Raw genomic sequence first — 25,114 nt, forward strand, 5'->3', positions numbered from 1 at the left:
GTAAAATTATGTTCGTTTACCTCGAGACTTCTAAATAATTTCAGGGAATCTTTTTGGAAAAATAATTTTTATTAGCTTCTATACAAACTTAATCGTGCGAGTTGTAGGCGAAAACTACCTTACCCGGATAAGTGACACCATTTCGTTTCAGATATCCGGGTATACGTGATAAGCTTGTGCTAGGTTCCAAAAAATACGTTCTTTTCTAAATATCAATTTTGGTAATATATATTCTTCTGCATAGTTTGGTGAAATTATGTTCGTTTACCTCGAGACTTCTAAATAGTTTCAGGGAATCTTTTTGGAAAAATAATTTTTATTAGCTTCTATACAAACTTAATCGTGCGAGTTGTAGGCGAAAACTACCTTACCCGGATAAGTGACACCATTTCGTTTCAGATATCCGGGTATACATGACAAGCTTGTGTTAGATTCCAAAAAATATGTTCTCTTTTAAATGTCAATTTTGGTAATATACATATTTCTGTATAATTTGGTGAAACTTTATTTGTTCGCCCCAAACTTATTTCTCTTTGAAAAAATAACACTCCTGTAGAATAATTGTATTTTTCATTAATTCTTACCTGTTTCCTCAAGGCCCAAGAAATAAATCTACCATTGTTCATGCTAAATCTAAGAAGTTGCGATTAAAAAATTTCGAAAACGATTCCTATATTTGCATCCAAAATTTATTTCGATTAGGTAATAACATTACTAATGATATTTCAAAAATTCCAGGATTTCGGGACCAAGGGGGGGAGAATAAAACAACCACCGAGCAGTTAAACTCGACCAAGTCTTTATTTGTCCACTTCATATTCATCTTTATAAATTACAAGAAACAATCTTCCAGACAAGTCGTCGTATTGTGCGTGCAAGTATCATAATCACCGTTTTTTCTCGCCGTAGGACCTAACACTGGGGATCTCCCTAAGCTTAGACATCGCCGCGCTCATCGAGGGGGGCGTACGCGTCCCGGGGAGGGGAGTGCAGCGGAGAGGCATTAAAAAAATAATTTACCCGCCCTCCCCCCTGCGTTCAGGAGCGTCGATTATTTACAAAACGAGTATTCCTAATCGCGACGGTTGGACGAACGCGGGTGTCGAAAAAGAAAAAAATATACATATATATTTATACATCTGTATATTCATATCTATATAGCTATAATCTATGCGTATATACAAGTACGCGATCCGTTCAGGATCGGAATAAATAACGAGTCTAATGTACCTCGCGCTCGTTGGAGGGGGGGAAAGACGACGCGAGGCGAGTCCCGGGGGGGTACAAAATCAAGGGTTGGGGCCCAGAGATGGCCGAAATTCTGCACAAAAAGTTTACCCTTGATGGGGAACAGAAAAGATTCACGAATTGCAAAACGTTGACCATCCCTAGGTTAAATTATGTACAGCGAAACTAGGATTTCCTTAACTACATTAATAAGATTCTAAGCTCACGATCGCGAACCGCTCACCTCAGTCTTTGATACGCGTCCGTGGAACGTCGTAAATGGATACATACATGGTCATCGATCGTGTTTCTCGGCGTAATACTGGGGAACGAGGCCTCTATTAGGATCACCTGGACCACCTTGTCTCGGACAACCAAGAGAAACTACGTTCACGTCCTTCGCCAGGAAGGAGGTAGTCTCTTCGAGAAAAAGAAGCCTAGAGGCACGTGTGTATAGTCTTCTTGAACCTGCAGAGCTGACACTTGACCTCGCAGCACCAGTGGAAGATGCAAGCGCATCTCTCGACGACGGTCACCTCCTGGGTCTTGTAGCCCCTGCCGCAGCACATCAAGTCGCAGCCGTCCACGCCGATGCTGGTATCGTTGCACTGTCTGCCGTGGGTGCCCAGAATACCCAACTTTGGGTTCTTCTCGCAGAATGGCGGCGACGGTTCCAAGTAAACGAGATCCTTGGGACCTGGAGGCTTGTGCTCAGGGTTGTAGGGCTTCAGCTGGAAGTTGTACCTGTGTCGACGGCCCAGCCCGTCCCTGTGGCCGTGCACAGAATTGCTGGCCGAGTTGCTGACAATCGCGTTCCCGTTCCCACGGACGCGGTCCGAGTTGCTGACCATCACTCGCGACGCTCCGTCGAAACGGTCCTTCAGGTTGTCGCCCACCACGCGGAAGTTGGGCAGCCTCATCCAGCAAGTCTTCACCGTGCACGAGCCGGACATTCCGTGGCACTTGCACTCCTCCCTCATCTCCGACGACACGTGCTAGAGACAAACAAAACAGTAAGGAAGAGTCTGGGAACGCGATGGAGGACGATGGTGTCGGTCAGCTCACCGCTCTGCCTGCCTCGTTGTTGTGCAGATTCATCTTCTCGCGCAGGTTACGCCCGCGCTCGCCCGTATCGACGAACTCGCGGGAGAACTTGAAGCCGTAGCCGATGTTGTCCGAACAGCCACCCCATTCCCAGTCCCGCGACGCGGATGGTGCGCGCGATTGGTGGGTATAGTCGCAGGAACACGACTGGATGCTGCCCTCGCTGCACGCTCTCGCGATGCTGTGAGTCACCGCCGCGCTCGTGATGGCGTAGATGAAGGCGGTCTCGCGACAACCTGCAACCAAACCACCCACAGACGTCCCCCGTGAGCTCTAATCGCCTCTGTGCACGGATAGACAATTTGGGGATAATTGATCCAAGCTCCTCAATTTCAACAGGGGGTCAAAACTTACTGTTTGGTATTTTCTTGCTTTTAAGTATACCAAATCGGAATAGGTTTACTTGGGTACAAAATGGAGCTCCAGAGTAGAACGTCCACGTGATGGAGTTTATCCACCCCTCTGTGAGCCAAGATGGGAGCCTCCAAGGGGACAGCGGGCTTGAAAAAGTGGAAATGCGACGCGCTTCCGGCGAGCTGGACAAAAGTTTCGCGGTGCAGGGTAACGTGGGAGGGGTGACGTCGGGGAACGTCTCAATCCTTCGCCCCCAATGGACTACCTGCGAGGTCTCTGGTGCGCGCAGGTGTGGAAGGAACCCGCGGCCAGAGTGGAACGGAGAAGGACGCGCGCGAGGAATCCGGAACGAGAGGGAAAGAGATGAGAGATGGGGGGAGAGCTCGACCTTAACCCCGAGTGGGCTGACCCGAGAGGCACCTCGACCTTATCTGCATGAGGCGCAGGTGCCTGCCGGCACCTTTTGCGACCTGCCGGCTCAGAGGTATCCAGAGCCACCTGAGAGGACGGGCCGTTTCGCAAATTACCACCTTTATCATCCGTGCAGATAACGCGACGTTATCGCGATCCGTCACGTGGAAGTTCGATGAACGGTATCGGTGACCCACGTGACCTGTGACCCCTAACTCCTTCATTGTCCTCCGAATGGTTCTAGCTTTAATTTAAAATATATATGGTAACATTCTGATTATTCGACATACTCAAGACGGATACAATGACGGAAATTTTGACTATAAATACATATGTTGTTATGCATTTTTTTGAATTAGTTTTCTTTATTATATTTTCAGGGAGGAATTTTTTTCTCGATAGTGAGTAGGATTTCGGGGGTATGTCTATTGAACAAAAATGATTGTAATTAACCCCTCGAAGTAAAAATAATTTTTCAAAATAATTTGAAATTTTTTAATTTTGTCGAAAAATTTGCTCCCTACTCAAATTTTTTTCTCGAAACTGAGTAGGAATTCGGGGGTATGTCTATTGACCAAAAATGATTGTAATCAACCCCTCGAGGGAAAAATAATTTTTTTAGAACGATCTGAAATTTTTTAATTTCATCGAAAAATTTGTCCAGCTACTCGAATTTTTTTCTCGAAACTGAGTAGGATTTCGGGGGTATGTCTATTGAACAAAAATGATTGTAATCAACCCCTCGAGGGAAAAATAATTTTTTTAGAACGATCTGAAATTTTTTAATTTCATCGAAAAATTTGTCCAGCTACTCGAATTTTTTTCTCGAAACTGAGTAGGATTTCGGGGGTATGTGTATTGACCAAAAATGATTGTAATTAGCCCCCTTAGCTGAAAATAATTTTTTCAGAATGATTTGAAATTTTTGAATTTTGTCGAAAAATTTCACACCTTTTCGAATTTTTTCCTCGAAAGTAGGTAGGATTTCGAGGGTACGTCTATTGACCAAAAATGATTGTAATTAACCCCCTTAGCTAAAAATAATTTTTTCAGAATGATTTGGAATTTTTTAATTTCGTGGAAAAATTTGTCCACCTGTTCGAATTTTTTTCTCGAAAATGGTTAGGATTTCGATGGTACGTCTATTCACCAAAAATGATTGCAATGTACCCCTGCAATTAAAAATAATTTTTTTAGAACGATTTGGAAAATTTCTTTTTCGCCGAAAAATTTAGGCACCTACCCCCTGCCGATTCTTCTTAAAATTACATTTTTCATTTTTAATAAATTTGTTTGACGCCCTACAGAAAAGTTATCTAATACTTTTTTGTAGGTACCTATAGGCTCTACTTCAGAAAAAAGTTTCATTGAAATATGTTCACTATTATAGGTGTTATGGTTGTTTGAAAATTGGACCATTTTTATGGGGTTTTTCTAACATTACGGGGTCAAGGAACAACTTTTCGAATATTTTTATAATTGCTATATATTCTACACTAAAATACGCGGCGTTTGGCTTTTTGAACACTAAAATCGTCCAATCCGTTCAGAAGTTATGATGTTTTAAAGATACGTATGAAATTTCAGGGTAATATTTTTGGCCAGACATTGTATTTTAAGTAAGGAATTTTTTCCTCGAAAATGATTAGGAATTCGGGGCTATGTCTATTAACCAAAATTGATTGTAATCGATCTCCGCAATTAAAAATATTTTTTTCAGAACGATTTGAAATTTTTTATTTTTGACAAAAAATTTCACACATTCTCGAATTTTTTTCTCGAAACTGAGTAGGATTTCGGGGATATGTCTATTCAACAAAAATGATTGCAATTAACCCCTCGAGGTAAAAATATTTTTTTCAGAACGATTTGAAATTTTTTATTGTTGACAAAAAATTTCACACATTCTCGAATTTTTTTCTCGAAACTGAGTAGGAATTCGGGGGTATGTCTATTGACCAAAAATGATTGTAATTAACCCCTCGAAGTAAAAATAATTTTTCAAAATGATTTGAAATTTTTTAATTTTGTCGAAAAATTTGCTCCCTACTCGAATTTTTTTCTCGAAACTGAGTAGGATTTCGGGGGTATGTCTATTGAACAAAAATGATTGCAATTAACCTCGCGAGGTAAAAATATTTTTTTCAGAACGATTTGAAATTTTTTATTTTTGACAAAAAATTTCACACATTCTCGAATTTTTTTCTCGAAACTGAGTAGGAATTCGAGGATATGTCTATTGAACAAAAATGATTGTAATTAACCCCTCGACGTAAAAATAATTTTTTCAGAACGATTTGAAATTTTTTATTTTTGACAAAAAATTTCACACATTCTCGAATTTTTTTCTCGAAACTGAGTAGGAATTCGGGGATATGTCTATTGAACAAAAATGATTGTAATTAACCCCTCGACGTAAAAATAATTTTTTTAGAACGATCTGAAATTTTTTAATTTCATCGAAAAATATGTCCAGCTACTCGAATTTTTTTCTCGAAACTGAGTAGGATTTCGGGGGTATGTCTATTGACCAAAAATGATTGTAATTAACCCCCTTAGCTAAAAATAATTTTTTTAGAACGATCCAAAATTTTTGTAATTTCGTCGAAATAACAAACATTAACAGACTCCCTCAACCAAAACTAATTCCTTCACAACGATTAAAAATTTTTCAATTCCCATTTGGCGCCTGCCCCAAAAAACTTCGAGCCCCAATCACCAAACACTGGAACCAATCTATCCGTCCCACGATCGTCATTGAAGCGCCCCCCCCCCCCCCCATCCAGGGACTTTTATTTCCTCCCAGAGACTCGTTTCTTTCGTCGAAGGATGTTTTTAAAAAATCCCCCAGGTGCGCCAGGTGGCGTAGAGAAATCGGGGTGGAAATGAGACGTCAAACCGGGTGCTCGGTGGCCCGGTAAGAAAGGGAACGTCTCGCGCGGGGGTAGATAATCGACCCTGTCCAATTTCGAAGCGAGATCCGCGATTCGTCACAAGCGTTTCCCGCCGCCGCGCTGGGGTGGGCCATTTGGACGGAACGACCGGAAGAAAGGCGAGGCGAGGTAAGAAAGGAACGATTTTCCCTTGATCCTCGGTGCCAAGGTGAAGCCCGGGGGCGAAAAGCGGTCGACGGTAGCCAGTCCTTTCCAGGATCGAGGATGCACGTGTATCCGCGTTCGAAGGGAAGCTGAAGATTTACGCCGTTCCACCCTGTTAACTCGCCCGGGTTCTTCGACCTGTCTCGTCTAAATTTCGCCTGTTCCAGATATTATTCGTCATCATCTACGGGACTGCCATGACGGAGCGGATTACACGGCTGGTGGGAGCTTTTCTCGCAAAAACGCGCCGCGAGGAATCCCGGAGACGTCGGAACCGATGAAACTGTCGCTGCGGGGACCTCGTCGAGCAGGTCTTCCAGGGACGATTTAACCTGATCGATTATGATTATAGGGATGATTATGATCAAGACATCGCGATTAACCAGTAACTAGTATGTAAGCGCCTGGAGAGTGCTAATTTATTTCTCATTAATCACGGAATGATTGTAATGTGTGTATTTTTGTTGCAGATGCTGGATATATTACTGGAATTTAGCAATAAATAATCCTTAGTTGTGGTATTTATCTTTTTGTAAAATGAATATTAATAGTTAGATGATATTAAACCCAGAAAGTATCGTTAAAAATATTGTCTTCGTCAGTCCAACTGAATTAACAATTTTTATGAGTCGTGTGTATCATTTGTGCATATATTTTATTTGTCGACAAGTCTCTGACTAGTAATTTTTCTTAATATGTGTTGAATAATTAAATTAAGTCTAGAGTCATTCAGAGTTTCTTTCGAAATATTCAAGATGGCCGCCCTACATCACAGATCGAGTCAAATTAAATACTATATTCGGGTCAAGAAGCTTCTATGTATATCATTTGTGCATCAATTTTATTTGCTGAGAAGTTTCTGAGTAATTTTTCTTAATATATGTTAAATAATTAAATTAAGTCCAGAGTCATTCAGAGTTTCTTTCGAAATATTCAAGATGGCCGCCCTACATCACAGATCGAGTCAAATTAAATACTATATTCGGGTCAAGAAGTTTCTATGTATATCATTTGTGCATCAATTTTATTTGCTGAAAAGTTTCTGAGTAATTTTTTTTAATATATGTTGAATAATTAAATTAAGTCCAGAGTCATTCAGAGTTTCTTTCGAAATATTCAAGATGGCCGCCCTACATCACAGATCGAGTCAAATTAAATACTATATTCGGGTCAAGAAGTTTCTATGTATATCATTTGTGCATCAATTTTATTTGCTGAGAAGTTTCTGAGTAATTTTTCTTAATATATGTTACATAATTAAATTAAGTCTAGTTTCGTTTGGAATATTGAAGATGGCCGCCTCCCATCGCAGATCGAGTCAAATTAAATACTATATTCCTCAAGAAGTTTCTAGTATATAATTTTACCCAGATACAGAATCGATCATTGCCCAACCGAGAATAGCGGAGGCCTCGTGTCGATCCTTTTCCCCGAAGATTTTACGATCGTCAAACACTCGGAGATAAGAGTTCGCCTCGAGCACAATTCCTGGAGCGAAAAAATCGTTATCGAGGAGTTCGAGAAAGAGGAAAGCGCGGCTCGATAATCCAGGCAGAGGCCATTATGTGTTTTATATGGCCCGTGCAAATATGGCGGAGGCGTTGTCGCAGGGCAAACACTCATCGATAAATGAAATTAAAATTTACGCTAAATCCACACAAAAATTATCAAAAAATATACAATACCCCCTTTTAATCGTCAACAAAATTAAAAATTGACGCTAAATCCACACAAAAATTATAAAAAAATATACAACCCCCTTTTACTCGTCAGCAAAATTAAAAATCGAAATCATTTTCATTTTCATGGAATCTTACGAGCAAACACTCATGGCTAAATTAAATTAAAATTGACGCTAAATCCACACAAAAATTATAAAAAAATATACAACCCCCTTTTACTCGTCAACAAAATTAAAAATCGAAATCATTTTCATTTTCATGGAATCTTACGGGCAACCACTCATGGCTAAATTAAATTAAAATTGACGCTAAATCCACAGAAAAATTATAAAAAAATATACAACCCCCTTTTACTCGTCAACAAAATTAAAAATCGAAATCATTTTCATTTTCATGGAATCTTACAGGCAAACACTCATGGCTAAATTAAATTAAAATTGACGCTAAATCCACAGAAAAATTAATCGTAAAAAAATATACAATCCCCCCTTTTACTCGTCAACAAAATTAAAAATCGAAATCATTTTCATTTTCATGGAATCTTACGAGCAAACACTCATGGATAAATGAAATTAAAATTGACGCTAAATCCACAGAAAAATTATAAAAAAATATACAACCCCCTTTTACTCGTCGACAAAATTAAAAATCGAAATCATTTTCATTTTCATGGAATCTTACGGGCAAACACTCATGGCTAAATTAAATTAAAATTGACGCTAAATCCATAGAAAAATTATAAAAAAATATACAACCCCCTTTTACTCGTCGACAAAATTAAAAATCGAAATCATTTTCATTTTCATGGAATCTTACGGGCAAACACTCATGGCTAAATTAAATTAAAATTGACGCTAAATCCATAGAAAAATTATAAAAAAATATATACAACCCCCTTTTACTCGTCGACAAAATTAAAAATCGAAATCATTTTCATTTTCATGGAATCTTACGAGCAAACACTCATGGATAAATTAAATTAAAATTGACGCAAAATCCACGCAAAAATTAATTATAAAAAAATATACAACCCCCTTTTACTCGTCGACAAAATTAAAAATCGAAATCATTTTCATTTTCATGGAATCTTACGAGCAAACACTCATGGCTAAATTAAATTAAAATTAACGCTAAATCCACAGAAAAATTATAAAAAAATATACAACCCCCTTTTACTCGTCGACAAAATTAAAAATCGAAATCATTTTCATTTTCATGGAATCTTACGAGCAAACACTCATGGCTAAATTAAATTAAAATTGACGATAAATCCACAGAAAAATTATAAAAAAATATACAACCCCCTTTTACTCGTCAACAAAATTAAAAATCGAAATCATTTTCATTTTCATGGAATCTTACGGGCAAACACTCATGTACAAATTAAATTAAAATTGACGCTAAATCCACGCAAAAATTAATTATAAAAAAATATACAACCCCTTTTTACTCGTCGACAAAATTAAAAATCGAAATCATTTTCATTTTCATGGAATCTTACGAGCAAACACTCATGGCTAAATGAAATTAAAATTGACGCTAAATCCACAGAAAAATTATAAAAAAATATACAATCCCCTTTTTACTCGTCAACAAAATTAAAAATCGAAATCATTTTCATTTTCATGGAATCTTACGAGCAAACACTCATGGCTAAATTAAATTAAAATTGACGCTAAATCCACAGAAAAATTATAAAAAAATATACAATCCCCCTTTTACTCGTCGACAAAATTAAAAATTGAAATCATTTTCATTTTCATGGAATCTTACGGGTAAACACTCATGGCTAAATGAAATTAAAATTGACGCAAAATCCACGCAAAAATTAATTATAAAAAAATATACAACCCCCTTTTACTCGTCGACAAAATTAAAAATCGAAATCATTTTCATTTTCATGGAATCTTACGGGCAAACACTCATGGCAAAATTAAATTAAAATTGACGCTAAATCCATAGAAAAATTATAAAAAAATATACAACCCCCTTTTACTTGTCAACAAAATTAAAAATCGAAATCATTTTCATTTTCATGGAATCTTACGAGCAAACACTCATGGCTAAATGAAATTAAAATTGACGCAAAATCCACGCAAAAATTAATTATAAAATGATATACAATCCCCCCTTTTACTCGTGAATGAAATTAAGAATCGACTTTCCATCGTTTTCGCGGAGTCTCGAGCAAACTGGATTCCGTAACCGCGCGAAACGAGCGCCGTCGACTCGTCAGCTTCGAGATGGGCCCGAGCGACATGATCGCGGCGCAAGTTTACGACGGACGTTGTTCGTCGTCCGCGGTGAAATTCCAGGGGCGATAGCATCGCCAGGAATTATAGCTACCGCCGAGCGTGACCTGGTAAAACGACGTCGTCGTCGTGTGGCGCGCGGATCGACGTCGATCCTCCGAAAAACTGCATCGACTGGTTGAATGCAAACTCCGCGGTTCGTCGTGGTACGAGGGGGAGGGGGTGAGAGGGGGCGGAGAGGAGGGGCGCGAAAACGCGACCGCCATATAGGCCTCGGTCGCTCGCGGGAACTCGTACTCCGTGGCCGTGGAAGCAAACAAGATGTAAAAATCACGGGGGACCGATGGATGGGGAGGACAGGCCCATTGGCTCGCGGCTCACGTTTTCGCAAGAAATCGTGGCGTGCCGTCGACACATGTAGCCCATCATAGGCCGCGATTTATGGCGGTGTAACGCCGTCGCAAAAACCCCGAACCGGGTCTCCGTATAAGACGCGACCCGCGCCACGCTGCTCCGCTATCGATCGAATTTATTTATTTATTTATCCGCGGGAAAGTTCCATTGTACGGGGAAAGATAGCTCGACGACGGGGATAACGGTCAAGGATAGAGAAAAAAGTCGAGGAATACTCAAATTGATCCGTATGGGTTCCACATGTTTGAAACGCCCGCGCTTTTCGAAGAGGCGCGCGAAATTCAAACGTTTCTTTACGCTGGAGGTGTAAGTGTAATTGGAATTTGAAAAGAATTGATCTGTATCTGGGGCGATTACTTAGAGAGATGTGTAACTTACTATTGTTCGTGATTTGAATTTTCAGTGATTCGTAAAATGAATCTTAAGGGGAATTGAACTTCTTTGGGGTGACGACTTAAGGAGTCTTACTATTATTCGTAAATGAACATTTCTATCCCTTGAAACTGGACTCTTTATCTAATATTTGCTCAAATTTTCAGGCGGAGATGTACCCTCTGCAATGTTTATATTCTCCAACGAACAAAAGATAAGTATAACAATGTTAAATAAATTCTACAAGCGCTAAAGGGTCGTCAACTTCCCTATTTTGCTTCCAGTATTGCAACGAAGATTGCCCAAGATACGTGAGGTTCGAAATTCCCTATGAATATTGCTATTTCTGGAGCCATTGTCCGAAGCAGTTTTTGGGGGAATATTAGCCGGATGCGCGCGGTCGCGGGTTCGTTCCGCGCCAGAATCGACGCCGGGGTCCGTGAAATCGACGGAAACGCGATCTGCACGGAGGCTCTCGCGAGATTCGCAGTTTACCGAGCAATTAGGCTGCGGAGTTCTTGGCCCCGCTTCCACGCGAGTACGCGAGAGGACGCAACGCCTGCGGAACGCGTGCGAGCGAGAAGAAAAGCGAACGAAACCGAGGGTAGACACCGATGCGGTAGGTGGCTCTTGGCGGCGAAATGATTACAGGCCGCAAACCTACTCACTACCAGCTATAATATCGAGTACAAGCGCCTCCAAAAGTATCGTGCCGCTTCTCCAGCTGGGGACACCCGCGAGATATTCCTTGCAACCTGGGAACCCCAATTCTTCGCTGTTCTGGTACGATCCTAACCTCAATTTACGTCGTTCTACACTCGTGTCAAAATATGGGAACTACCGAGGTCAAAGTGACTCGTTCGTAAGTCCTAACGAAAATTGTGAGATTCTACTGGGTTTTTGAAAATTTAGTTTTCTATGAGAGAGTGAAGCTAACCTCAATTTGCGTCACTTTGCATTCGTGTGAAAATATAGGAACTAGCAAAGTCAAAGTGACTCATTTGTAAGTCCTAACGAAAATTGCGAGATTCCACTCGATTTTTGAAAATTTAGTTTTCTATGAGAGAGTGAAACTAACCTCAATTTGCATCAGTTTGTACTCGTGTAAAAATATAGGAACTATCGAGGTCAAAGTGACTCATTCGTAAGTCCCAACGAAAATTGTGAGTTTATTCCACTAGATTTTTGAAAATTTAGGTTTTTATGAGAGAATGAATATTTGTTTCCATTGCATTATACTTTTTAGTTCGTTTGATGCGAATAAATACACCATAATTGTCGGTAGTTCCAGTGTTAGGCATAGTAGTCACGAGTTTGGATTCGATATTTATTGCAAAATGTTGAAACTTTGATTATATTATTGTAGAAAAGATTAATTTCTTCCATTTTTATACGACCTTTCCGCGAATCAAATAGAAATCGTAGAAATCGAACATGGTGGATTAATAATTATATTCTTTTAAGACCGTACTGTTTTAGTTGAGAATCTTTCGAGCGAAAGCGCGTATTTATTAATTTCTTAACCTCCACCACTGATTTGAGGTACAGAAAGGAGTCAAACGACCCAACAGTGAATATTAATAAAAATTTCTTGTCCACAATTTTAATTTTACGTATCAGTAACTGTTTTTATTTTTCTAAAATTCGTCTTTGTATTTTGCAATTTTGAATTAACCCTTATTACCCATAATTACAACGTTTTAATTATACATATATACAGGGTGTTCGACCACCCCTGGGAAAAATTTTAATGGGAGATTCTAATTTGTTGATGGAGGCTTCCTTAAAAAGTTATTAACAATTAAATAAAAAAATTTCAAATCGTTCTGGAAAAATTATTTCTACCTCGAGGGGTTCATTACAATCATTTTTGGTCATTAGACATACCTTCGAAATCCTAACCATTTTCGAGAAAAAAATTAGAGTAGGTGGACAAATTTTTCGACGAAATTAAAAAATTTCAAATCATTCTGAAAAAATTATTTTTAGCTAAGGGGGTTAATTACAATCATTTTTGGTGAATAGACATACCCTCGAAATCCTAACCACTTGCGAGAAAAAAATTCGAGTAGGTGAACAAATTTTTCGACGAAATTAAAAAATTTCAAATCATTCTGAAAAAATTATTTTTAGCTAAGGGGGTTAATTACAATCATTTTTGGTGAATAGACATACCCTCGAAATCCTAACCACTTTCGAGAAAAAAATTCGAGTAGGTGGACAAATTTTTCGACGAAATTAAAAAATTTCAAATCTTTCTAAAAAAATTATTTCTACCTCGAAGGGTTAATCACAATCATTTTTGGTCAATAAACGTACCCTCTAAATCCTAACCATTTTCGAGAAAAAAATTCAGTACCGGCGTAATTTTAATAACTTCTTAACAAAGCCACCATCAGCAAATTGGCATTCTTAATTTTCGTCTTATTTGGGCCTCTAGAAACTCCCATAAAAATTGTTTAATACTGTATACTCAAAACCTGTATCTTATTTTCCAATTGCAACTTCCATAATGAAAGTACCATGATTGTTTCGACGTCTGTTTATTCAGTGTCCAGTTCGATTATCGTCCGCCATGACGGTCAACAAATCGAAGGATCAAATTATTTTCATAACGCAAACGTAATTAACCTCGACTGATATATATTCCAGTACATTTTGTTTGTTTCTCTCCATTTTCGAAAGTCTTTATCGACTCGGAAATATGAAAGAACCCTTTTGTTTTAGATTGTTTTTAGGCCCGTTTCTGGCGCTGACGGAGATCGAACGCATGTGAAAGGGAAGACGGACAGCGGAAAAAAAGAACCGGAAGGATCCTGTCGGCCGTTGTAATCGCGCAACCCTGCATAATCCGGAAACGACCGTTTAGGTCGACGCGCGACGACCAGTCTGCTCGATCCCCTCCTCGATCTACGAGTACAAGCATTACGGATCGACGATTGCGATCTGCGTTAACCCCGCGCGAGCCTCGTGCAGATCTAATCTCGAAGATCGGCTCGAAGACAAAAGATACAAAGCGAGGGGGGAGCGAGAGAAACGGAGAAACTGGTCCTCACCGATCGCGGAGGGTGAAAGGTCGAGGTCCTCGACCAGGGGTATCTCCAACGAGGGGTAAAAACGGAAATTTATTTCCTAATCCTTCACCATTCGCTTCTTTCAGGACGATTCAATCCGTTCGACCTCCTGGTGGCTACAATTTGGAAAAATGGGGAGGGAAATACGAAGTAAAAATTCTCGTGGGGCTTCTCGAATTAGTTTTAAGAAATATTTGGAACTTTGGAATTTACGTAATCTTCTTTGGAATATTGATTCTCTCATTTCTCATTATTTGACTTGGAATTGTTTTGTATTCCAAGAATATTTATTAAGAGACAACTCAAAGTAATTGGAATTTTAGATCACGTTATATAATTATATTTTGTCAGCATTGATCTAACCTTTTCTATAACATTTCTACCTCTGTTTCTGTCCCTGTTTTGACCCCATACCGGAAGTCCACTGATAACTTTTGCATTATCGAAGTGAGTCTCCCAAAATAATTCACACGACATCTTCGAGAGTCTACCATTTAGGAAAAAAAGTTTCAAATTAATATCTTATAGAAGTATCCCCCGAAAAAAATCCCCTTTTATATACCACTTCCAAGCCCTCTCATTTCTCAATATTTGTCTTCGAATTAACTTATTTTATACTCAAAAAATACTCAATTTTCGATACAAAAATTCTATTCAAACAAGTAACCCTCCCACCAAAAGCCTCCCCTAAATTCAAACCCAGAGCCCAGAAGAAAAATGTCAGAGAAACAGTTCTAAAGAAATCTAATTGTTTTCCTACTTTTATAAATTATAGTGATGGGGGTACGAAGAATAGGTTCATTAGAAAAATTAGATGCAACGATATCGCTCTGACAAGGGGGCTCGTCGAGGTGGGGGGGATGCTAATACGTCCAGCGGCGATTTAAATGTAAGAGGTGGCATCTGCGACTGCGGGACGTTTAAAAAAAAATCTATTCGTCCAATCCCTGTCCTCATAATAGAGAAAACTATTAGGAGCAAAGGCGCGTAACACGATAGGGGGTGCGTGAAGGGGCGCGTCGGTGCGTGGCGTCGCGCAAGGGTTGCTCGTCGGATTAACGCGCGCGTCGATCTCTTCCTCTCGCTATTTTGTATCCCTGGTGCTTTTATCGTTTTTTTTTTTCGGTTTTACTGCCGCGATAAGTGGCCATATGGGGACACTGGACGCGCCGGGGCGGGGAGTCGGGCCCGAGCGAAAAAGCTCGGCTTACAATCGCCTCGACGAGATCTAAAAGAGCCGCAGGGGAGCCAGAACTGGTACGAGAAGGTCCATTATCAGGTTGCAAAACATACATCTGGTCGGCGAGGGCACGTGCCCGGGGCCTCCGGACCAAGGGCACGCCCTTTTCGATCCCCTCGTCCCCACTGCAACCCCACTGGGCCGACACCCTGTCGTCTTCGAGTAATCTTCCGGTCTGCCCGCGAAATACCCGAAAACGCCATTATATAACAGGTAACCAATAACATCCCAATTTAATTCCACGTTCCTTTCGTTTGTTGCATTTTGTTTGAGATTAGTAATAATTGAAAAGAATAACTGAACGTTTGGGTCTTGTAAACACAGTTTGCATCGAGGATATTGTTTGTTGTCTCTGAGAGAAACTGGTCTAGAAATAATTATGTAACTAATTTACCATTAACCATTCAGAGTAACCAAAAACAGTGAAACAGTTTGTCAAGCGAGATGAAGGCCCCTATGTAGCAAAATAATTGTTTTCATTCGTCGTTTCCTCAGTTTCGACCCCCACACCGGAAGTCCCCCGACAACTTCCTCATTATCGCAGCTAGAGCCTCGTAAAAATTCACGCAACATCTTAAAGGGTCCACCATTTCGAGAAAAAAGTTTCAGATTGATATCTCATACAGGTGTCCCGGAAAAAAATCGCGAACTCGAGGGACCCGACATACTGTCGATCGAATACAACCTTAATACACGTTGTGACCGATTTGACGCGAAATTATCGCGTACACTTAACTAACCCGTAATCTAATTACGCATACTTTAATTATGCGGCTAAAGGGCTAGTTTTCTACGGTGCTTCGCGAATCGATCGGCTAACGATATTACCGCGCTGAAACTCGAGCACCGCGTATGGTTCGACGATTACCCCCCTTACCAATCGGTCCATGCACGCTATCGCGCGAGATAAGGATGTAGGCTCGAGCGTCCGAGATCGATCGCGCGAGAGATCGATCCTCCTCGTCGTCTGTATCTTCGTCCCTTTTCTCGAAACTCGTCTCCTGTAAATCTCTATCGGGAATACCGGTTGTCGCAGACGACCACGGACAATGGGCTGTTTTTTGGAACGTGAAACGAGTCCACCTTATAGTCCATTATATATACACGCGAGTCGTTTTATCACGGATCTCGATCCTTCCTGGCAACTCTCATTTCGAGCTCGATCCTCTCGAAGGCTCGTCCTACCCACGAAAATTTCACGATTCTTCAACCCTTCGTATTATTTTAATTCCAACAATTTTGGGACTTCAGTAAACTGGAAAATGGAAGTTTAAATGGACACCTGCTTTAGATTGTTTACGAAATATATGGAGCTTTTGTTTTGTAAGAAATTTTATTCATATGAAAGGGGCATTTATTTAGTGATAAATATTTAATAGTACTAATTTTACTTCGTACAAACGATATTTTTAAATAACAGTTGGGGTTGTGTATTATATTTAGCCAAACCTGATTAAATATTATTTTAATTCGAACAATTTTGGGACCTATTTTTGGAGCTTCGTATTTTGTGGTTAATTATGTAAATGATGCGTCGATGAATTGTAAGAAATTTTATTTGAACGAAAGGGGTATTTATTTACTGACAAATATTAAATAATATTCATTTGACTGTTTACAAACGAATGTCTGATATTTTCAAGTAACAGTTGGGGCTGCTATTCATTGGATTTTCATTTACGTGGGACACTTGAAGACCATAGAGCACGCAGGGCCCTTTGAAAGTGTCGAGGCACTTCACTGTAGAGTTGAACAGGCGTTTTAACAAATTCGAGAAAGCCCCAGGAAGCGTTCGAAAAGCAGTCATATCGTGCAACGAGTTTAATATTTTTTGACGAGATTTTCCTGTATAATTCGATAGAAATGTTAAATTGAATGCTCGTAGAAGTCTGGTTTGTGTGGCTGAGTATTCTCTTATTGGAGCGCTTAAAAGTATTTTGCTGAGTCCAATTAGCAAGGCTCGCATCGTACGTAATCTTCGAACGATAATCGAATTAAACTATTAGGCATCGGTGGTGGCAATTTACGTTTTCAGTAAAATGGGACTTTTAAACCGATTATTTACTCGTATAGGATATTAACTGTATTCAAACAATATTTCCCACATTTGGATTTTGAGAAACACTTGTGCAATTTCATTCATATTAAACTCGTTAAATTTCAAAAGTTAGAAACAATCTCATCTAAACGTCTGAACGAGCCATAGCAAGATCGAGCAAATGGGATGTCCAAGCAATTTTATTATCCAATTTCCAATAAATCCACTTTTGCAATCGAGGCAGAAACGGTGCAGGTAATGTCACCGCGCCATTAAACAATCGCTGAGAAAAAGAGACTTCGCCCAAAGAAGGGTAAATTACTTTTCTCGGGGTACCTAATAGCCAATCGACTGGGAAAAAAAGGTGACCAGCGTCGAAGAGAAAGGAAATGTGAGCTCACCTCTGTCGACGATCTTGCCAAAGAGATTTTTCCCACGGAGGAAATTCTTGGTGGAGCAGTTCCATCGACGGTTACGAAACTGATGCTGGCACTCCGCGATCGCCTGGTTCGCGCCCCTGGCGACGGCCATCAGCACCCCCGGGTTTTCCCTGGCCAGTTTCCTCTGCTTTCTCCTCAAGGTCGCGTAGACGGTCGGGTCCATGTGCAGGGAGGCCGGAGACATCGGCAAAAAATTGTTTGGCTCGCCAGCCTTCGCGATTCCCCTGAAAAAAAGAGTCACAGGGTCGTTTAGATCCCCCAAAAGGCTCTACTCCAGCTTTCAAACCGGTTAAAAAAAGCTCGAAACGCGAGGGAAGACCGTTGGATCAAAGAAAACTAGGGTGACGAAAAGCCTTCGCAGGATTTAATTTGAGACTCGCTACACTTTCCATTGGAATCAGTAAAAGACTGGTTAAAATGTTTATTCTTTTGGGGAATAGATAATATTTAACTACGGGGAAGAATATTATTTATTTTATTGCAATATCGTTACTGGGAAAGATTTCAACATGGCGGATTAAGTGTTTGCGTTATTTTAAATTCGACCGTACTGCTTCACTTGAGAATCTTTCGTATAAAAGTATATTAGTTGTTAATTTCGTAACCTCTGCTAATTATTTGGAACGCAGAAAGGATTCTTCGTACTCGTGGTACGATCCTAACCTTGATTCGCATCATTTTGCACTTGTGTCAAAATATAGCAAATATATTACAAGTTTGAATTCAAATATTTATTGTAAGGAGTTGAAACTTTGATTATATTGTTAGTAGATTCCAGATTCCAGATTAATTTCTTCCATTTTTATACGATCTTTCCACAAATTAAATAGAAATCACAGAAATCCAACATGGCGGACTAGTAATTACATTCTTTTAACACCCTACTGGTTCCACTTGAGAATCTTTCGAGCAAAAACGTACATTTATCAATTCCTTAACCTCCACCACTTATTTAGAACACAAAAACGATTCTTCACATTTTGCACTTGAGTCAAACTATAGCAAATATATCGCAAGTTTGAATTCAAACTTTGATCATAATAATACTAGATTTCCTCCATTTCTATACAATCTTTCCACGAGTCAAATAGAAATCACAGAAATCCAACATGGCGGGCAAGTAATTACATTCTTCGAACACCCTACTGGTTTCACTTGAGAATCTTTCGAGCAAAAGCGTATATTTATTAATTTCTCATTCAAAAATGACCTTTTTCTCACGCGGAGGGGGATTTTTTACACCACAGGGTTGAACAGTACGATGACCTTAGCGCGATTAAAAGTTTCTTTCGCGCGAATCGCGCAAACGCGATCGAGTTACGCGTTTCTCAATCGCCCCCGGGGGCGATCGGCATTTCTCGTGCGTTCGATCGACGCTAATTTGGTTTGCGCGTAAAAACTACGCGCTTCGATCCCTCGTCAGAGAGAGAGAGAGAAAGAGAGAGACAAAGGGGAATTCAGGAAGGAGGGTGAGGAGAGAGGAGGGGAAGGAGCACGGAGAAGGATTAGTTCGAAAGACGAAACTGGTTCAACAGTTTCGGTCAACGGTAGCCGGGTATATATAAATCAAGCTGCCGCGCGAGTTCAGCCTGCGAAAGAATTCGCGTCCCGATCGATCGAGCGTCGCGCAGAAAAACGCTTAACAGCGTTCTGCTCGCGTCCCTTCGTGGGAAGAACGTGCAAACTTTAGAGAATCGAATCGCGATCCTCCTCCCAGCTGTAAACGGTGTCCCCGAGTCAACAAACCGCACGATATTCGGAAACTACTCGAAAAAATACGTCGAAAACGCGGAGTGACATTTTCTCGTGGGAGGCTTCGTTTCCGAAATAATCGTCGCTGGAAAATTCTTGGCGCGCGCCGCGACTTTTAGCGCTTTTTCTGTTCATCGGGCTGTAACTCCGCTCTGAGCGGAGCTAGAGAAAAATTGTAAAGGGAAATTTTGTGTAATTTACTATCCTCTATCATTCTACGACGCAACTTTTTAAATAAATTTATTTATTTAAATAATACTATCCAATTTGGTATTTAAAAATTTGTAGGACATGGTTTATCTTATTTCTCTGGTGTGTGCTTCTACGCCTGATTTTGAAGCTTCAAGGCGATTATAATATCGAAACCGATTTTACGATCGAGAAGACTTAGTTGATTTACATAGCGAGGATCGTTCAGGGTTAATCTTTATAGCACCGTGCAGTAGTTCCACGGAAAACGGTTAATTATTTTTCCTGCCAGAGTAGAGCGTGTTCTACGCAGAGATCAGTATACTAACAGTCAAAAGTTCAGGACCACCTACGGGGTCACGGATTCGTAGAACTCTCGTTGCAGAACGTTTGTTTGTTCGTTACGATTTATTTATTTATCCGCGGGTAAGTGGAGTACACTGTCCCTGGTACACAGATAAAAATAGTTGTCGTCGTTCTATTTATACATGCAAAACACGGACTAAACGACCAGCGTTACGTAACGAATTTTTAAAGGCCGGGACAGACCCGGGGAAAAGGTCAATTAAATGGCCAGATTCGTCGACGATATTACACACGAAGCGATTCCAGAAACTGGGCCGGACTCCTTTCTAAGCTAGGGAAAGTTGGTAGATTGAAATGTTGCGTGGTACGCTCTGTATTTCCCCTAGCATCGTGTACCATTTTTTTTTTCAAAACCTATTCATTGAAATATACTTTTTGAGACATTGCAAATTGTGGTTTACGAATGCAGGTGGAAAAATATTGGAATATTCTTCTGATTTGTCTGGTCAAAAGTCATTTTTGATCTTTAAATTGGTAATAGGAAATGTTAATTTATCATTGCAAAATTCTGAAAGAAACTGAATGATTTTATTTGCAGAAAATAGGATGAGAGAATAGTTTTCTTTTTCTAAATTGTTTTTCATTAATTCGTTAAGATGTCAGGACTATAGGACCTTGTTACAGTGTTACAAACATAGAAAATGGAATAACATCTCAATTTTTTGACTATTTTAATTGTCTACTAGTTTATTTAATCTCCAGAAGATAGACTGTTTTTATTGTAAATTGTTTTCTGAATGCACTATTAATTCGTTAAGATGTCAAGACTATAGAATCTTGTTACAGTGTTGCAAACATAGAAAACAGAATAATGTCTCAATTTTTCCATCATTTTAATTACTCATTTAATCTCCACAAAACATAGTCTCTATTTTAAATTGTTTTCGAAACTAACTCGTTAAGATGACGAGACTATAGGGCCCAGTTAAGATGTTGCAGATGCAAAAAATGGCGTCCCAATTTTTCTACAATTTTAATTAGTCATGTAATCTCCACAAAACATAGTTTCTGTTTTAAATTCTTTTCGTAATTAACTCGTTAAGATGACGAGACTATAGGCCCCAGTTAAGATGTTGCAGATGCAGAAAATGGCGTCCCAATTTTTCTATCATTTTAATTACTCATTTAATCTCCACAAAACATAGTCTCTATTTTAAATTCTTTTCGGAATTAACTCGTTAAGATGACGAGACTATTGCCCAGTTAAGATGTTGCAGATGCAAAAAATGGCGTCCCAATTTTTCTACAATTTTAATTACTCATTTAATCTCCACAAAACATAGTCTCTAATTTAAATTCTTTTCGTAATTAACTCGTTAAGATGACGAGACTATTGCCCAGTTAAGATGTTGCAGATGCAGAAAATGGCGTCCCAATTTTTCTACAATTTTAATTAGTCATGTAATCTCCACAAAACATAGTCTCTAATTTAAATTATTTTTCGTAATTAACTCGTTAAGATGACGAGACTATAGGCCCCAGTTAAGATGTTGCAGATGTAGAAAATGGCGTCCCAATTTTTCTACTATTATAATTACTAGTTTATTCAATGTTTTCATATGGAATCGAGTGATGATAATGAAATGGAAGAGGTGGAGGCCCAGGTGTTGAGGATTAAGAGTTTCGTATAGGTTAGGACGATCTACTTTTGGCGGGTAGTGTATCGCTTGCGAGCAGGGATCGGATCTCTCGTCGCCGAGCATAATAAACAGCTAATCACGGTCGTCGAGTCTCCGTCGACGCTTCGTTGTCAACAACTTTCCTGACGTCTAACAGAGACAGTCGTGAACCCGGACGCGATGCCACCGCGAAAAGCCTGCCAGCCGCGGCCGAGATTTCTCGTTGACACTCTCGGCGCCGTGTAAATAAACCGAATTACGATGCACCAGGGCTCGTAAAACCTCCACTACGAAGTGTATGCTGCCCGGTGAGTCGAAACGAGCACGCCAATTCGGTCCCTGGGCCTCCAGCATCTTCGATTCTATCCGTGCAACACAATCCATAACCTAACTTCTCAGAAGGTAAGGAAACTCATTCGTAAACTACAGATCATTAACAAAAGACTTACTTTCAATTTTATACCCCACTAAGACTGCAATGATTTTTTATTTGCGATATATAAAGTAAGAGAAAAAAAACTTACACTAAGATAGGTTATAGAATACTTTATTTTGGTGTGATATATATAGAAATTCATAGGAAAAGGAGATTTGTGTGGTCAGAAAATTGCTTAGAGGAAATATGGAAAATTGTTTTCTTTTGGGGGAGGCCATCTTGAACTTCTGAAGCGCCATCTGGATGGAAGCTTAATATTCAAGTTCCAAATATATTTTAAAGAACTTTACTTATATGAACATGTACTAACATAGTTCTCTTTTACAGGAAACCAACTGGCAGTCTCCAATGAAGTTTCCATCGAGGGCCCAATATTATTTGAAAAGAGCGAAGCAGGGCTTCGGCGATCGAATTTTGGGCGAAATCGGGGAATCTCGTATCGGATCGCGAGTCTGGGCGTAATTACTTGGGCCGCATGCCGGGCCCGTGGCGTCATCGCGCCGCGGTTCGCGTTGTTTCTCGCACGGCGGTAATTTCTTCTCGTCCTTGGGCGAGCGCATCGGCGAATCTCGCGCGGAGAACGCTTATACGACGATGCATTCGATAAGCGATGCCCATAAATAAAGCAGCGCTCCGGACCGGTTAGGATATATCTATTGCTTGTAATTTACGTCGGGCAGAAAAGCTCAGGGACGACTCTCCCGGACGGTACTGCCCGGTGCCCCCCCCCCCTTGTCCCTCATTCTCCACCCTTTGGGGGAGCCCCCCTTCTAGCTTGTCCACGTGTTTTCTGCCCAGCGGACACGCCGCGACCACCGAAATAATTTATCGACCCCGGAGGGCTAATAACGACCCGGCCACGCGCTCCCAAACCTCGAAATTCGAGCAATTATTGCTACATTCCAACAAACTCCATAAACATTGTTCACAGTTTCTGTGGAATTATTCTATGTTTGGGAATTTTTCGTTGGGGCACTTCTAAAGCTAGGGTTGGCTGTATTTTGTTTGGAGAATGGTATATTTATTTGGTATTTCGAGGTTAGAATTTGTCAACTTCTTTAGATGGGCAGTTTTATTATTTGATACACAATTTTACTCGTCATTTCACTATCAAAATGTTGGAAGACTTCTAAAGCTGGGGTTGACTATATTTTGTTTGGAAAATTGTATATTTATTTGTTATTTCGAGGTTAGAATTTGTCAACTTCTTTAGATGGGCAGTTTTATTATTTTAACAAACAATACTGCCCATTATTTCACTATCAAAATGTTGGAAGACTTCTGAAACTCGGGTTGACTATATTTCGTTTGAAAAATTATCTACTTATTTATTATTTTGAGGTTAGAATTTGTCAACCTCTGCTTTAGATGGGCAATTTTATTATTTGAACAAACAATACTGCCCATTATTTCAGTATGAAAATGTTGGAAGACTTCTAAAGCTGGGGTTGACTGTATTTTGTTTGGAAAATGGTATATTTATTTGGTATTTCGAGGTTAGAATTTGTCAACTTCTTTAGATGGGCAATTTTATTATTTGATACACAATTTTACTCGTCATTTCACTATCAAAATGTTGGAAGACTTCTAAAGCTAGGGTTGACTATATTTTGTTTGGAAAATGGTCTATTTATTTATTATTTTGAGGTTATAATTTGTCAACCTCTGTTTTAAATGGGCAATTTTATTATTTGATACACAATTTTACTCGTCATTTCACTATCAAAATGTTGGAAGACTTCTAAAGCTGGGGTTGACTATATTTTGTCTGGAAAATGGTCTATTTATTTATTATTTCGAGGTTAGAATTTGTCAACTTCTTTAGATGGGCAGTTTTATTATTTTAACAAACAATACTGCCCATTATTTCACTATCAAAATGTTGGAAGACTTCTAAAACTCGGGTTGACTATATTTCGTTTGGAAAATTATCTACTTATTTATTATTTTGAGGTTAGAATTTGTCAACCTCTGCTTCAAATGTGCAATTTTATTATTTGTACACAATTTTACTCATCATTTCACTATCAAAATGTTGGAAGACTTCTAAAACTCGGGTTGACTATATTTCGTTTGAAAAATTATCTACTTATTTATTATTTTGAGGTTAGAATTTGTCAACCTCTGCTTTAGATGGGCAATTTTATTATTTGAACACAATTTTACCCCTCATTTGACTCTCAAAATGTTGGAAGACTTCTAAAACTCGGGTTGACTATATTTCGTTTGAAAAATTATCTACTTATTTATTATTTTGAGGTTAGAATTTGTCAACCTCTGCTTCAAATGTGCAATTTTATTATTTGAACACAATTTTACCCCTCATTTGACTCTCAAAATGTTGGAAGACTTCTAAAACTCGGGTTGACTCTATTTCGTTTGGAAAATTATCTACTTATTTATTATTTTGAGGTTAGAATTTGTCAACCTCTGCTTCAAATGTGCAATTTTATTATTTGTACACAATTTTACTCATCATTTCACTATCAAAATGTTGGAAGACTTCTAAAACTCGAGTTGACTATATTTCGTTTGAGAAATTATCTACTTATTTATTATTTCGAGGTTAGAATTTGTCAACTTCTTTAGATGGGCAATTTTATTATTTGAACAAACAATACTGCCCATTATTTCACTATCAAAGTATTGTAAACATTTTCCTAGTGTATGATTGCAGAGGTAAACATAAATCCACACACAAAAGTAATAGAAAAGATACATTTATTCCTAAGTACATACAAATACAAGCCTCAATAATACATTAAACGGTATTTTATTCTCTCAAATATTACTACAAGTTTTTATACATTTAAAATACTGTGCAATACAAGTCCCAAGTACATTAAACAGTATTTTCTTTTCTTAAATATCATTACGAGTTTCTGTACGTTTACGATACTTCCATTGCTATAACTTCTCTGCAACCCTACATTTTTCAGTGCAACTTGTAAGATGAGCCCAATCGCGACAAACCCTTTCTTTCTAATATTAGGATGCTCGACATCTGTCCCTTTAGAATCCCATCTCTGTGACCCTTCATTTAGCA

General features: G+C 39.2%; 1 protein-coding gene across 1 annotated transcript in view; it reads right to left on the reverse strand.

Annotated features, from left to right (window-relative positions):
- Positions 1-1,564: 1,564 nt before the first annotated feature.
- Positions 1,565-25,114, reverse strand: part of Wg (Wnt family member 1 wingless) — a 28,565-nt gene continuing 5,015 nt past the window's right edge. Inside the window, exons 2-4 of the mRNA XM_076780119.1 lie at positions 17,668-17,930; positions 2,293-2,567; positions 1,565-2,222 (exon numbers count right to left, since the gene is read on the reverse strand). Of these exons, the coding sequence (XP_076636234.1) occupies positions 1,665-2,222; positions 2,293-2,567; positions 17,668-17,930 (1,096 nt within the window). The 3' untranslated portion in view covers positions 1,565-1,664. The remainder of the gene's footprint in view (positions 2,223-2,292; positions 2,568-17,667; positions 17,931-25,114) is intronic.

The sequence above is a fragment of the Colletes latitarsis genome, chromosome 12, assembly GCF_051014445.1.
Source record: "Colletes latitarsis isolate SP2378_abdomen chromosome 12, iyColLati1, whole genome shotgun sequence".
Classification (NCBI taxonomy): Eukaryota; Metazoa; Arthropoda; class Insecta; order Hymenoptera; family Colletidae; genus Colletes; species Colletes latitarsis.